Consider the following 12,372-nt stretch of genomic DNA (forward strand, 5'->3'; position numbering starts at 1 on the left):
TCTGAATTCGTTAATGAAATCATTATCTTGTAAAATTCGGCATCCTGTTTAATATAAACAATTCTTTATTTTACTCTGCACACTTCAAAATTCAAAAACACAACAAAGTAAAATCTTTAAATCAGTGTTATCAAAATTATACTGACAGTCGGATTGTCTTTTTTCATTATTTAAATGCAAAAAAATTAAAATTATATTATGTATATGTATATAATAATAATAATAATAATAATATCTTATCACTTTAGTGAAAATAATGTAATTTTAAAATTTCCTAAAACAGTAAACAAAACATTGTTTAAAATATACATTATGTTCAATTTTACAATCATTATTATTGCTGCTTGAATTAAATATCTAATTTAGCGATTATTTATGATTTGATATTTCACATTCTCGAATGAAAATAAAAATATATATAACATTATATGTATTTTGAAAATGACTTGTTAATCTTATACAAAAGCTTTATCAACAATTTCATATTTATACTAAGTGGTATCTCAAAAAATATAAATTTTAACTAAACAAATTTTTTCAATAAAACTCACACATATTATCCAAAATAGTTATAACATCAAGCTAAAAAAGTCTTTTTTTTTTAAATTTTGATTTGTATTATTGTTATGTAAAGTAAAGGAAACTTTGCTTAGGCCTCTATACCACTTTATATCATCATCAACGTGGTATATGTAGAATTTGCAATGGCTTTCAATGGTGTTGAATGGCACAAGCCATTGTGGCTCATTGTTGTGAACGACAGAAATGGCTTATTGTTGATGATCATTCGCGATCGTGTAGATCAGTCATTAAGCCTCTACATCGACATTAATCGTTTACAATTAATTAATATTTTAAATAATACATGCACATATGTATGAGTTTGATTTAAAAAAAAATGTTTAATATAACCACCTTGATATACGAGCTTGTAACTCTATATATATAATACATAATTTACATAATGATTATACACTTTATAAGCATTGGTGTATCCCACGAATCTCATTTTAAGCTAAGGCGAAATAAAAATACGTAATATATAATTTGAGAAATGCTATTTAGGTATTTTGAGAAAATATAGACCTTCTTTTACTATTGTAGGCTATATATTATTCATGTATTGTATTGTACAATTTATAATATCGGTATACAATATTTATTTTCACGATTCAAATAATTTACGAATATTTGAGCATTATATCAATGAGTGTTTTCAAAATGCGGAATTTAAAATGAGAGATGCATGGCAAGTATTTTAAATTTATACGTTTAAATATGAAAATATCAACAATGTTTGGACGAACTGATATTAATTAGTTCACGTTCAATTAGATTGTCCATCTAAAAATTAATACTTAATCGCTATATTCAACTGAGGCACTATAGAGAGCACAAAAATTGCAGTTGTGGTTCCTGCATCGACGTACGACAAACGAGTCTTATGGGAATATGTTGTCAACCATAATCCCACTATACTCTTCAACTCAAATACTATAATACTCGGGGGCGAAATCGTTCGCCAGGTTACTAAGGAAGTGGAAATCGGAGGAGCTGTTGCTGTTTTCACCCCCTACGGAAGCTGGTTGAACTTGGGTAGCCTCGTAGAACTGATGAAATGAGCTATAGTTGTCGCTGGAGTCAGTTTGCACGCTCGTGGGAGGTGTCATTACACTAGTCACATGATTGTTACTCTGATTTGCAGGCGGGAAAACGTCTGTTGATGAATTATTGTAAACCGCAGTGTTGTTGGGTGCAGTCTCGTGGATCACGTTGTGGTTGTACCCACTTCCTTCATAGTAACCGTGCTTGTTTGGATACTCGGTGTGATTAGCTTTGTGCTGAAGAGGGTCTGCATTGTAGTAAGGTACGCTCGATTCGTTGGGAGGAGCAGTTCCTCCCACACCCATAGTATGCGATATGTCACCAGGATAATGATAACCAAAGTGGTTGTTCGGATGGTAGGGACCATGCTCCGGATTATAGTTCTGTACTTGGCCATAGTTATGGTAGTTTTGATCATGGTGATTCTTGTAATTGTAGGTAAAGTTTTGCTGGTGATACGCTTGATTTACATGACCTGGGTAGTTGTGTCTCGTGTTACCTCTGCTAATACCGCGCGGAGAACTTTCATGTCCTCTTCCATGTGGAGGAATTCTCGAAAAGTTGTGTCCGTCCATAGGAGCGTTCTGTTGGTATAGTTCGTGAGGGTAGTTCGGGTGCATCTGTTGGAATTGTTGAGCTGATCCTTGCTTCGTAGCATTTCTACCGGTGGGTAAATCGTTGCGGTAGTCAGCGTGTGATACTGGGTAGTGGTTGGGTAAGTTGTTTAGATGAGCTCCTCTTATTATGTATGGAGGAATGGCGTTGGGGACGTTTTGAATCGGAACTGATGTTGAAGGGTTGGGTGGTGGAGCTGGCGGTGAAGGACGAGGATACATAGCACCTGGTGGAGCACCCAAAGGACTTGGATGCATTGTCGACGGGGTGCCAGGAGTGGAAGAAGGAGTTAGGCTCATAGACGATAGTCCTTTACCTGGCGCCATTGTGTCTTGGGTCGAAGCAGCTGAGTTAGGATGGAGTGGATCTTTCAAGGATTGAGGTGACGTTTTGCATATAGTTATCCCGTCGAGGTTAGGCGAGGTTCTTCTGTTTTCGCTCTTGACTTTCTTCGTGCTCGGCATGCGAGGACTTGCTAGGTGAAGGCCACTTGATTCGTTCGATCTCGAATCTTCTTCAGCTCCCAATTTCTCGAAGGAGCCGGAACTGGTGACACTCGAAGCTCCATTACTATTGCTGTTGAAGCTAGTGTTGTTGTTGTTGGTTGCGCTTGGTGTGTTGTTGTTGTTACCGCGGGATGAATTTAAATCGGGCAATTCTTCATTGGGACCGCACAATCCCACCGGTGGCATCTCACAACCTTGACAGCTCTTTTTACTACTTGGTCCATCTTCATCTAAGAACTTGTCGGAGGATATTTTTGAGCTCTTGCCGCCTTCCGATGTGGTCGAATCCTTATCGTCTCCGTCGTCTCCTTTAGTCAATGTTTGCCTTTTGTGTTTCATGCGACGATTTTGAAACCATACTTTCACCTGAAATAGTGCATACATTTTTTTATAGTTGACAATTTTTTTATGAATATTTAAAACATAATATGATTATTTAAATTTACCTGTCTTTCTGTGAGATCTAAAGAAGCGGCGATTTCTATTCTTCTAGGGCGGCATAAATATTTGTTGAAATGGAATTCTTTTTCTAATTCAAGTAATTGCGTATTTGTATACGCAGTTCGAAGTCGTCTCGGTAGTCCATTTTCTAGAACAAAATAAATAAATGCATTATTATTAAAAATAAATATATTATTAATTGGTTTTGGAATTGAATCATTCACCCTTCACTGGCGAATGCCAATTTCAAGTTTCCAACGTCAATATGGAATTGTACGGAGGATCCCCACGATATTTGAACTGACGTTGTAATTTAGTTCGGGCCAACGTATGACGCGCACCAGGACCGAATCAGAATTGAAATTCCAGCATAAAATTTAAATCGACGTCTTCTTTCAATATAAGACTTAATTTTATTTTATTTTTAGCCAGCAACATAGCTCAATGGTTAGTGTATAATGCTTTCAACTAAGGGGGGTTATGGGTTCAATTCGTGGCTTGTTGTCGCTAGCCACACCTTGTATGCATATGTGACTCCAGATCAATCAGAGTTTGTCAATTTATCTAATTTCATTCTTGAAAGGTTTCCAAAAAAATTGGCAACCTATCCTCATTTGTCACCAATTTTTGAATATAATTTCAAATTCATAATAATAATGTTATAAATTTATATAAAGTACATATTTACAAATTTGGTCATAGGTGTCGCCTTGGGGCAAAACATGCAATGGCACCATGGTAAATATAAATTTTTATTAAAAAAAAAAAACAAAAAGAATGTTGAATTGAATATTTTATTCAACTTCAATTCAATAATACAAAATAATCTAATTTTAAAGTCAATTGCAAATGAAAAAGTTTGAAATAATATACATATACCTATGGTACGTATATGTATAATACTTTTTCATGAAAATATACTTTATTATTCTTATACTTTGGAACGTCACTCTTCAAGTGTGTCCAATGATAAATTTGTTTGTATCGAAACAATCCTTACCCCGCCGGCGTTATAAACATCTCACCATTCTGTTTTTGAGAGTTTTCCGAAGATTTCTTCGTTAAATGGAAATTTTGACATATTTAAATAAAAGTTTTTGCAAGTGGCGGAGTGAGTCCTGTCCCGCCTGGCAACGATTAGATAGAAGAGTGACAAAGTACTGTCACCAACTGACGCCCGAGCAGGTGAAATTTAATATCGGCCCTCGAGGTAGATGGTGGTGCTACCAAAACCCACCCCACATCGCAAAACTTACCCCGACGAACTACCCTCAACTTTGACGGCACCCGGCGAACCTCTAGATCCGAAATTGTTATGCATATTTAAAACTGGAAGATTACGAATTTGAATCCCTTAGTCTGATACAGTCTAATACCACTGAGCTTTCGCACAATTCATGTCTAATTGACTTAAACACACACATATGTATGTACATACATATCAAATGAGTATTAAACTAACAATCACACTATTAAAAACGTGCTTTATAGCAATTTATTGTACTATTATTATTTTCTTTCGAATACGCAATAGCCTGTTGAAATTAAGGTATGTAATATACTTTTACATCAGCTACATATGTATGTACATATGTACATAATTTACACGGTTTAATATATTTATACTCCCATTTATCTCACTCCATACATTTTTCTAATTTCAACTAACCATATTCCTTGCGGCCTTTTTTTCCACCCTTTTACATTCTCTCGGGTACCATTCTAGCACCTCTTTAGAAGTCCACCTTCTATTCTTCTAGCTACATGAATTTTTTCACTCTCCACTATATCCACTGGTTCCCGGAAGAATTGGACTGAATAGTGCCATAGTTTCGAGAAATCCTAATTTTCAAAGGAGCTCAAGAAGAACTTTCGCCATAGAATTCCACAGAAAAGGGTTAGAATTCTATTGTGCAAGTTCTTCTTGAGCATATTTGAAAGTTTGGATGTCTCAAGAGTGCAGCTCTCTTGAGTGCATTTATCCGATCACCATATTCATTACCCTTGCCATACTTCTCACCCTCGTATTCCGTTTCCTATCTTTTTGCCTTTTTTATACATATATGTAGTATATGTACATTATCAGAAAGGCCTAACAGGTAAACCCAATGCACCTTCCTGACCAATTCTAATATAAACATCGAAAAACAATTATATTTATACAATATTATAGAGGTATCTATGGACAAATTCGATATACAACGAGAAATCCATACATTTTACATAGTGGGTAGCATATTTATATAATAATCAACAAATTAGAGATGCTACAAACTCGAATTTGCAATAAACAGGTTAGGTTGCCAATTTGGTGGAACCGTTTCAACAATGAAATCAGATAAATTGACTAACAACAAGGCCAGCAACACCGGGCCAGATACTGAGTCTATGACGAAAAAACGAAAAAGAACCCACGTAGAAAAAATGAAAAAGACAATTCTGCTACGAACGAATATATAGATACATTTTGTTTGTGCATAGCTTTTAACATGTGAATCAAAATGTTTGTAGCTGTATACAAAACACGTCTGACAGCGCGCACGCTTCGGCAGCCACATGTCCGTTTATTTCGCATGATATGCAAAGCGCGCCCTTATTTCAAGTATGAAAATGTTTCAATATTGTATTAGTCACGAACGAACAGACCGCTTAGCCTTTTATGTATGTATACATATGTATATATATAATGATGATTTTTACAAGACATTTTTATTTCTCTTACATTTCAATATGATAGTATTGCGCATTAAAATTTTTCACTGAAGGAATTGTTCAACAAATTTAATTAAGTTGAGGTTGGATTTTCAATATACACGAGGTCCAAATGTATCGACGGTTCTCAAACGTTCGCGATCGATTCGCTCCTTTGTTTTGGTGGTAAAGAGGAGAAGGGGGGGGGGGAGATACTCGATCGCAGGTGGGGGCAGGGGGTGGAGTAGGCAGTCTCCATGCGAAAGTCCACCATCCATAGGTGTAATTGGAAGCCGACAAGGGCAGGCCGGGCCCCTTGATTGACAGCCCCGTCTGTCCAATGGCGGAGCGCGAATACTGATGAGGGACCTGTCAATCAAACTCCCTCCCCCTCCCTATCCACCGCAACCCCACACCTGCCAAGCACCCCCTCCCCTCTTTCGACTCCAAACTCGCGCTCACAGTATTATTAACACACAATTCCAGAAATGATAATTTAATTAAATTTTCAAATTAATTCAACATAAAACAAAAGAATTGCGGTGTTTCAATTTAACGTTCATCGTACGTGGCCTGTCGTCCATTTTAGTGTGTCTTAGCTTGCAGCAGGTTTGAATATTGAATTTGAATATCGATTTTTAATAGTGTAGCAAGGGGCCTATTGCTGTTTAATAGTATTGGGTTGACGTATCTACATACATACATATGTATGTAAATCGATGATTGTCGGTTTCAATACAGGGCATATGCTTGGATCGACAAAAGTCGTTGGATACCTAGATTTAAACAACAGGTCAACACCAATTTGTTAATTAGCACAATGTTATCAAATAATAGTAAACATGTACAGAGGCTTCTTTTTGTTTAATTTGACTGATGACTTTGGAATAGTAAACAATTATGTATAGTGTTATTACAAATTTACATAAAATCCCTTTCAGTTATATTATAGTAAATCGTTTGTTTTTATATTTTTTGAAATTAGAAACTGAACGAACATCGACTTAATGGAGCAGATTTTCTTCATCTCAAGGAACAACAAAGATTTCATCGTCTCAATGAAGAGGTATATATCTATATGTAAGCCTGATTTTTGACTACTTACATATCATATATGTATGTATAGATGTATGTATGTATATGTTCAATAGATGTTGAATATCTGATAGCATTTCATTAGATGATAAAATAGTGGAAGTACATACAGCTGGTCCTTGACGAGGATTCGCACTTGCGACCGAAAAAAATCAACGATTTTCAGAAAATTATTTTTTTAAAGTTACTATCAAATCATTGACTGCCGTTACCTACAGCCACTGCCCTTTCGAAGAAGTTAAATTGCACATATTTTCGAGAAATTAGTAAATATGCACATTTTGAAATGAATAAAATCGATAAATTTTCTTAATATTTTGACGTTTTATATGAAATTCAACTTGGTGCAACCAAGGTGCAAGAACGTATCGTATCTTCATCGATGAATACCTGTAGTCAGTAAATATTTATATTTAGGGCAAATCTGAGATATGTTCGGTAGTAGAGAGGGGGAAATAAGTAAATAAATCCGTATGAGGCTAAGATGGAATGCATTTTTGTGAATGAACGAGCGCCTTTTTAAATAAAAAATGTAACTTTGCTTGAAGAAAAATATATTCGATCAATGTGTTTTGGCATTGATGAGTTATGGATGTGAAACATTGAACGCCAAAATGTTACACAAAGTCCAATGCACTCAAAGAAGAATGGAACACTGAATGCTCGACATAACGAGGTAAGATAGAAAATGAAATACGTATGTGGGTGAAAAGTGATTGACTAGAGTAGTTGATAAAGTAAAGAAAGTGAAGAGATTGAAATGGAAATGGGCGAGTCACGTAGCAAGAAGAATAGACGAGGGAAGTGTTCGAATGGTACATAAGAGAATGAAAAAGGGTGAAAGGAATACTGCAAGGTAGATTGGTGGACAAAATTTGAAAAATGTGTGGGGTGGAATGGATGAGAGTTGCTCAAAACAGAGACGAATGTAAGCGTCTCGGAGAGGCCTTTATCTATCAGTGGATGGTGAATGGCTGAAATTATGATGATGACATATAGTGCATACATATGTATGTATACATATGTAATCTGTGTTTGAACCAGCGTTGTCTGACTATGTGCTGCCTTTAGTTGAAGTTTTAAATACCACCCTTTTTAAAAATACTAAATTTATAATTAAAATTTTATAGACAAATATTTCAAATTACACTTCATACCGTATATTTTAATATAAGTAATTAGGATGCACTCACTTCGAACAGTTGGGAATTTAGAGTTCATTTTTTATTAAACATAGTATTCAATTTAATTCACAATTGTAATTATTTTATGTCGCCCTTTAGGCGCCGTCTTACTTGTCTATGCATACGGGACGACTATGATTTGAAAGTCCAGATTTTTTATTAAAATGTTCAAATATTAAGGAAATAAAGTTGAAAAAATAATACCTAAATTTTTTGTGTCAAAATTGCAGTTCGCCTAAAAAGTGGTATTACAAAATTGTAAAAAAAACATTGAATTGCTTTGCTAATATCTTATTTTGTTCACAGCAATATAATTTATTATTAAGATTTTTTTATATACTAGTTGAACCCGGCATGCGTTGCAATGGCACAATAACGCATGCAATTCTCGTTTCCGTTCCTGTTCCCGTTTCCATTTCCGGTTTCGATAAGTGAATGTTTCAGTTTCAAATAAATACTTTATAATGAAATTTAATTACAGTAATGATAATTTGTCGGAAAAACGCAGGCGGCGAATACATTTTAAATTATTCAATTGTTTGTTTATTTTACGACACGAAAACATTTGAAATTATTGCGTTGCAATGCCACTCATTCCCGTTTTTTCCGTTTCCGTTCCTGTTTTTGGGCGATTTATTTTTACAGAAATCATCGTGGGCATATACACAATAGCTCATATAAGTTTCATCGTAATCGAATGAATGGTATAGGAATGCATACGTGACAGACAAACAGACAAACATTGATTTTTATATATATGTACATATGTATATGTATAGATGTATAGTGATACATTTTATACATTGATACATTGATACATGTGTAGTGATACATATTTTTATAAAATCCAAATTTTCTAGGAAAATATTTTGATGAAAATAAATAAAGGTAGAAAGGTAGACCGCATACGACAGGAATACGAACGTTGGCGCATCAATCATTATTCTGCTTTTCGGTAACATTTTCTGTGTATATGTCAGTCACTGGTCGACCGATTTAAACCGGAAATACGTACCAACACACGTGTTTTTTTTCTTCCCGTCAAACAGTCAGTCGTCGCCGTTGGCCGCGTGTCACCGCGCAAACTTCATGGGCAAAACGGTCCAAACTGGTGACGAATGACGAGGAAATCCTTCGAGATGAAGACGTCTCGACTATTATTTTGACATCGCGCCAACAGAAGAGATTCGTGCAGTCGAACATATCGACTTAATTGTCGTTAGCCTCTGCAATTGCGCCATGTTTTAAAAAGGCATTTATTTTTATTTCAATACAACAAAATTCTTTCAAGGCTTCTCAGTGTCACAAATCTCTTCAGGTGGTTGAAAACTAGTTCTAGAAAAAAATCAATTGCTCAAATGTCACATTTTTCCAAATACGAATTCTCTACTATCTCTACACCTTTCTATGTAGGTTTGTCTCTCGCGCAAAATAATAAAATTTACATTTTTTATGTCATTTCGGATGGTGGAGGGGGGGGGGGGCATTGTCGAAGGTGCATTTAAGTATCGCACCACCCACCCCCGCTCACATCCCTCGAGTTGCTGAATATTTTCTAAGGCACTTAGCTCTGAATTTGCAAATATAAATCAGAGCTGCTGGAGACGCGATAATAGCCCCCTATGCTGCTTATGCAATTTATGCATTCTATTTGCACTTAAAAATGGCCGACATTAAGTCTCGAACATAGCGCGCTCGCTTTGTGTCTACACCAGACGCGGAAAATAATTTTATAATAAGTACCAATTTATTTATACTTGTAGTGCAATGGAAAATAGCTCGGATCATGTTGGCAGTTGGCTGAAATTGATGCAGATTAGTTATTATCGTCGCATTGTCCAGCGGGACACTTAAGGGTAATAAACAGTGTACGTACATTGCTCGCCCTAACCGACCCCTCCGACACGGAATGACGTATGTCGAAACGCCCCGAAACATTTTTATAGACGTGGGAGATGAATGCCACTTTTAAATCCATAAAGACATTATTGCAATAGGTGTTTAAATCATTATTCATATTTAACCAATGTGAAAGGTATTTTTATTATGTGATATTTTATCATCAGTGGCCGAAGTGAACGATGATTTTGTTAGAATAAAAATTGTATGTATTTTTGTGAGTATTGGAATGGTAGGTTTAAATTGGATAGAAATTTCCATTATTTAAAGTGGTCTAAATTGTATAAAATTAGTTAAAACTTAATTACTGTATCAAATCGATTTCGGATATATACTTTCAAAACATTTGCTCAATGCTGGGCGTCCTGGTCATTTTTATCATCTGGGATCCGGTAGATTACCCGCCTCCACTTTTTCTGGTCTTGAGCCAAGTTGAAAGCAGCGTTTAGAGACTTAACTTTAATTTGGTTTGACCATCTTATGGGAGACCGTCTTTTCGCTCGCTTTCCCTCTAGTGTTCCGGTGACTACCAGCTTCTCCATATTCTGCACATCCTTCTTGGTAATATGGCCAAACTAGGAGAGAATCGTTTTTCTACATGTTGTGGAGAGTCTGTCTGAAATTGCCAGCTCTTTGAGGATGGAGATGTTCATGCATCTTGCGGTCCAGCGGTTCATGCGTCTTGGGTCTGCCTCCAGCTCCGCATTTCAAAGGCATCTAACATCTTCGTTTCTCTCTTTTTTACCGTCTATGTCTTGACTATACAATGCAATGGAGGGCACCGGATGGATTTTTCGTTTTTCTCATTTTTAGAACGGTTTTTCCACATTTTTGTCTGACTGACCATCGCCGTTTTCGACATTCCTGTTTTTCTGCGGATTTCTGTTTGGCAACCTAGTTCTCTCGAAATCGTAAATAAAATCGTTGACTTCCTTATAGTCTTCAAACCATTGGAATTTATGAGAAACACGAATCTGTCAATGACGAGGATTTTTGTTTTGTTTTTATTTATATCTGACCCAGGTGTTTACTTCTCATTTTTATTCTTCGAAGTAGTATATCCATTAAATCCTCATTGCCGATCATCAGTGTCGTGTCGTCCGCGAATCTTATATTAAAAATTGTGACCTACCGAAGAAGTATTATATTTTAATATATATAAATAATTTTTTAGAAATGTTTCATATATTTTCTATTTGTTTTTTTTTTTTATATTTTGAATCCATTTGCTTGATAAAAGATAATTATTCTTAAAACGGCCGTTTTTTATGGAGGGTGCGAAAATAACTTTATCGTATGAAAAAGTAAAGTTTTGTCGATGCAAGTTAGTTCCGGGTGCAGGCGGCGATTACGGGATGCAGACCGGGAAAATGTGCAAAGTTGGCCGAGAGGGCTTCATCGCGATGGGGTGGGGAAAGGGTGTTGGGAAAGAGGTCCATCCGGGGTCCTTTGGTCGCCGCGGACACTGGTCACTTCCCCTTAATGCAGTGTGGCGAGGGTTGTCGGCGATGGCTATAGAGATACCCCTTCGGCTGCTTGTTCGCACATATATTATTGTTTCCTTGCCACGCTTTCAGGGGTGCAGTCCGAGGACATTTGTCTCGCGCGTTGCTACAACGGCACGTGAAATTTGATACTATGTAGATACATTTCGATTAATGTTTAATTATTTTCATGTGCGAATTCAACTTAAATTGTCTTCTATTACAAACGTACATTATACAGAATGTTTCTGAATAAAGTAGATATATGTATGTACATATATGTATGCATCTACGTATGTTGATTTTATGGTGAGTAAATCTAATTAAATAATTCAAAACGATAAATAAAATTCAATGTGATGCCAGTGGATTGAGTAATGTCTAGTTTAATGAAAATTTCCACTGTCGCGAGCCGTCCGTGATCACGCTGACCACATGGGGTGTCGAAAGAAAGGGTTGAAGGGCATCGTCCGACTGGGGTAGGGCCGCTTATCCCCTCGCTAATGCCCAAATCCTCTACTTCAACGATCTTTGAGGTAAATTAGGTGCTTGATAAGTGGTCGTCGGACACCCGGGGAGATTTATGTGCGCCCATTTAAATTGTAGCAACAAGATTTACACGGCCCCGAGTCATATTTGATAACCCCGCAGCGGCGACGGGAAATTGGAAACGTTGCACTCGGATGTTATCGGTTAAGAAATTATATTAGGTGTATACATAGTATATGTATGATATAACTTGTTGTCTATAACCAATACGCTTCTCACAGTATGATAAGAAAATTTGTCTTTATGTAAAATATTCTGTTTTCTTGCATTCATATATTACATTGTGTACTGATTGTCAGCTTG

At 36.2% G+C, this 12,372-nt stretch overlaps 1 protein-coding gene across 1 annotated transcript in view; it reads right to left on the reverse strand.

The window, feature by feature from the left end:
- Positions 1–1,487: 1,487 nt before the first annotated feature.
- The window catches only part of pb (homeobox proposcipedia), a 58,833-nt gene continuing 47,948 nt past the window's right edge, over positions 1,488–12,372 (reverse strand). Inside the window, exons 2-3 of the mRNA XM_077431925.1 lie at positions 3,173–3,315; positions 1,488–3,092 (exon numbers count right to left, since the gene is read on the reverse strand). Of these exons, the coding sequence (XP_077288051.1) occupies positions 1,488–3,092; positions 3,173–3,315 (1,748 nt within the window). The remainder of the gene's footprint in view (positions 3,093–3,172; positions 3,316–12,372) is intronic.

This window comes from Arctopsyche grandis, chromosome 6 (genome assembly GCF_051622035.1).
Source record: "Arctopsyche grandis isolate Sample6627 chromosome 6, ASM5162203v2, whole genome shotgun sequence".
Lineage (NCBI taxonomy): Eukaryota > Metazoa > Arthropoda > Insecta > Trichoptera > Hydropsychidae > Arctopsyche > Arctopsyche grandis.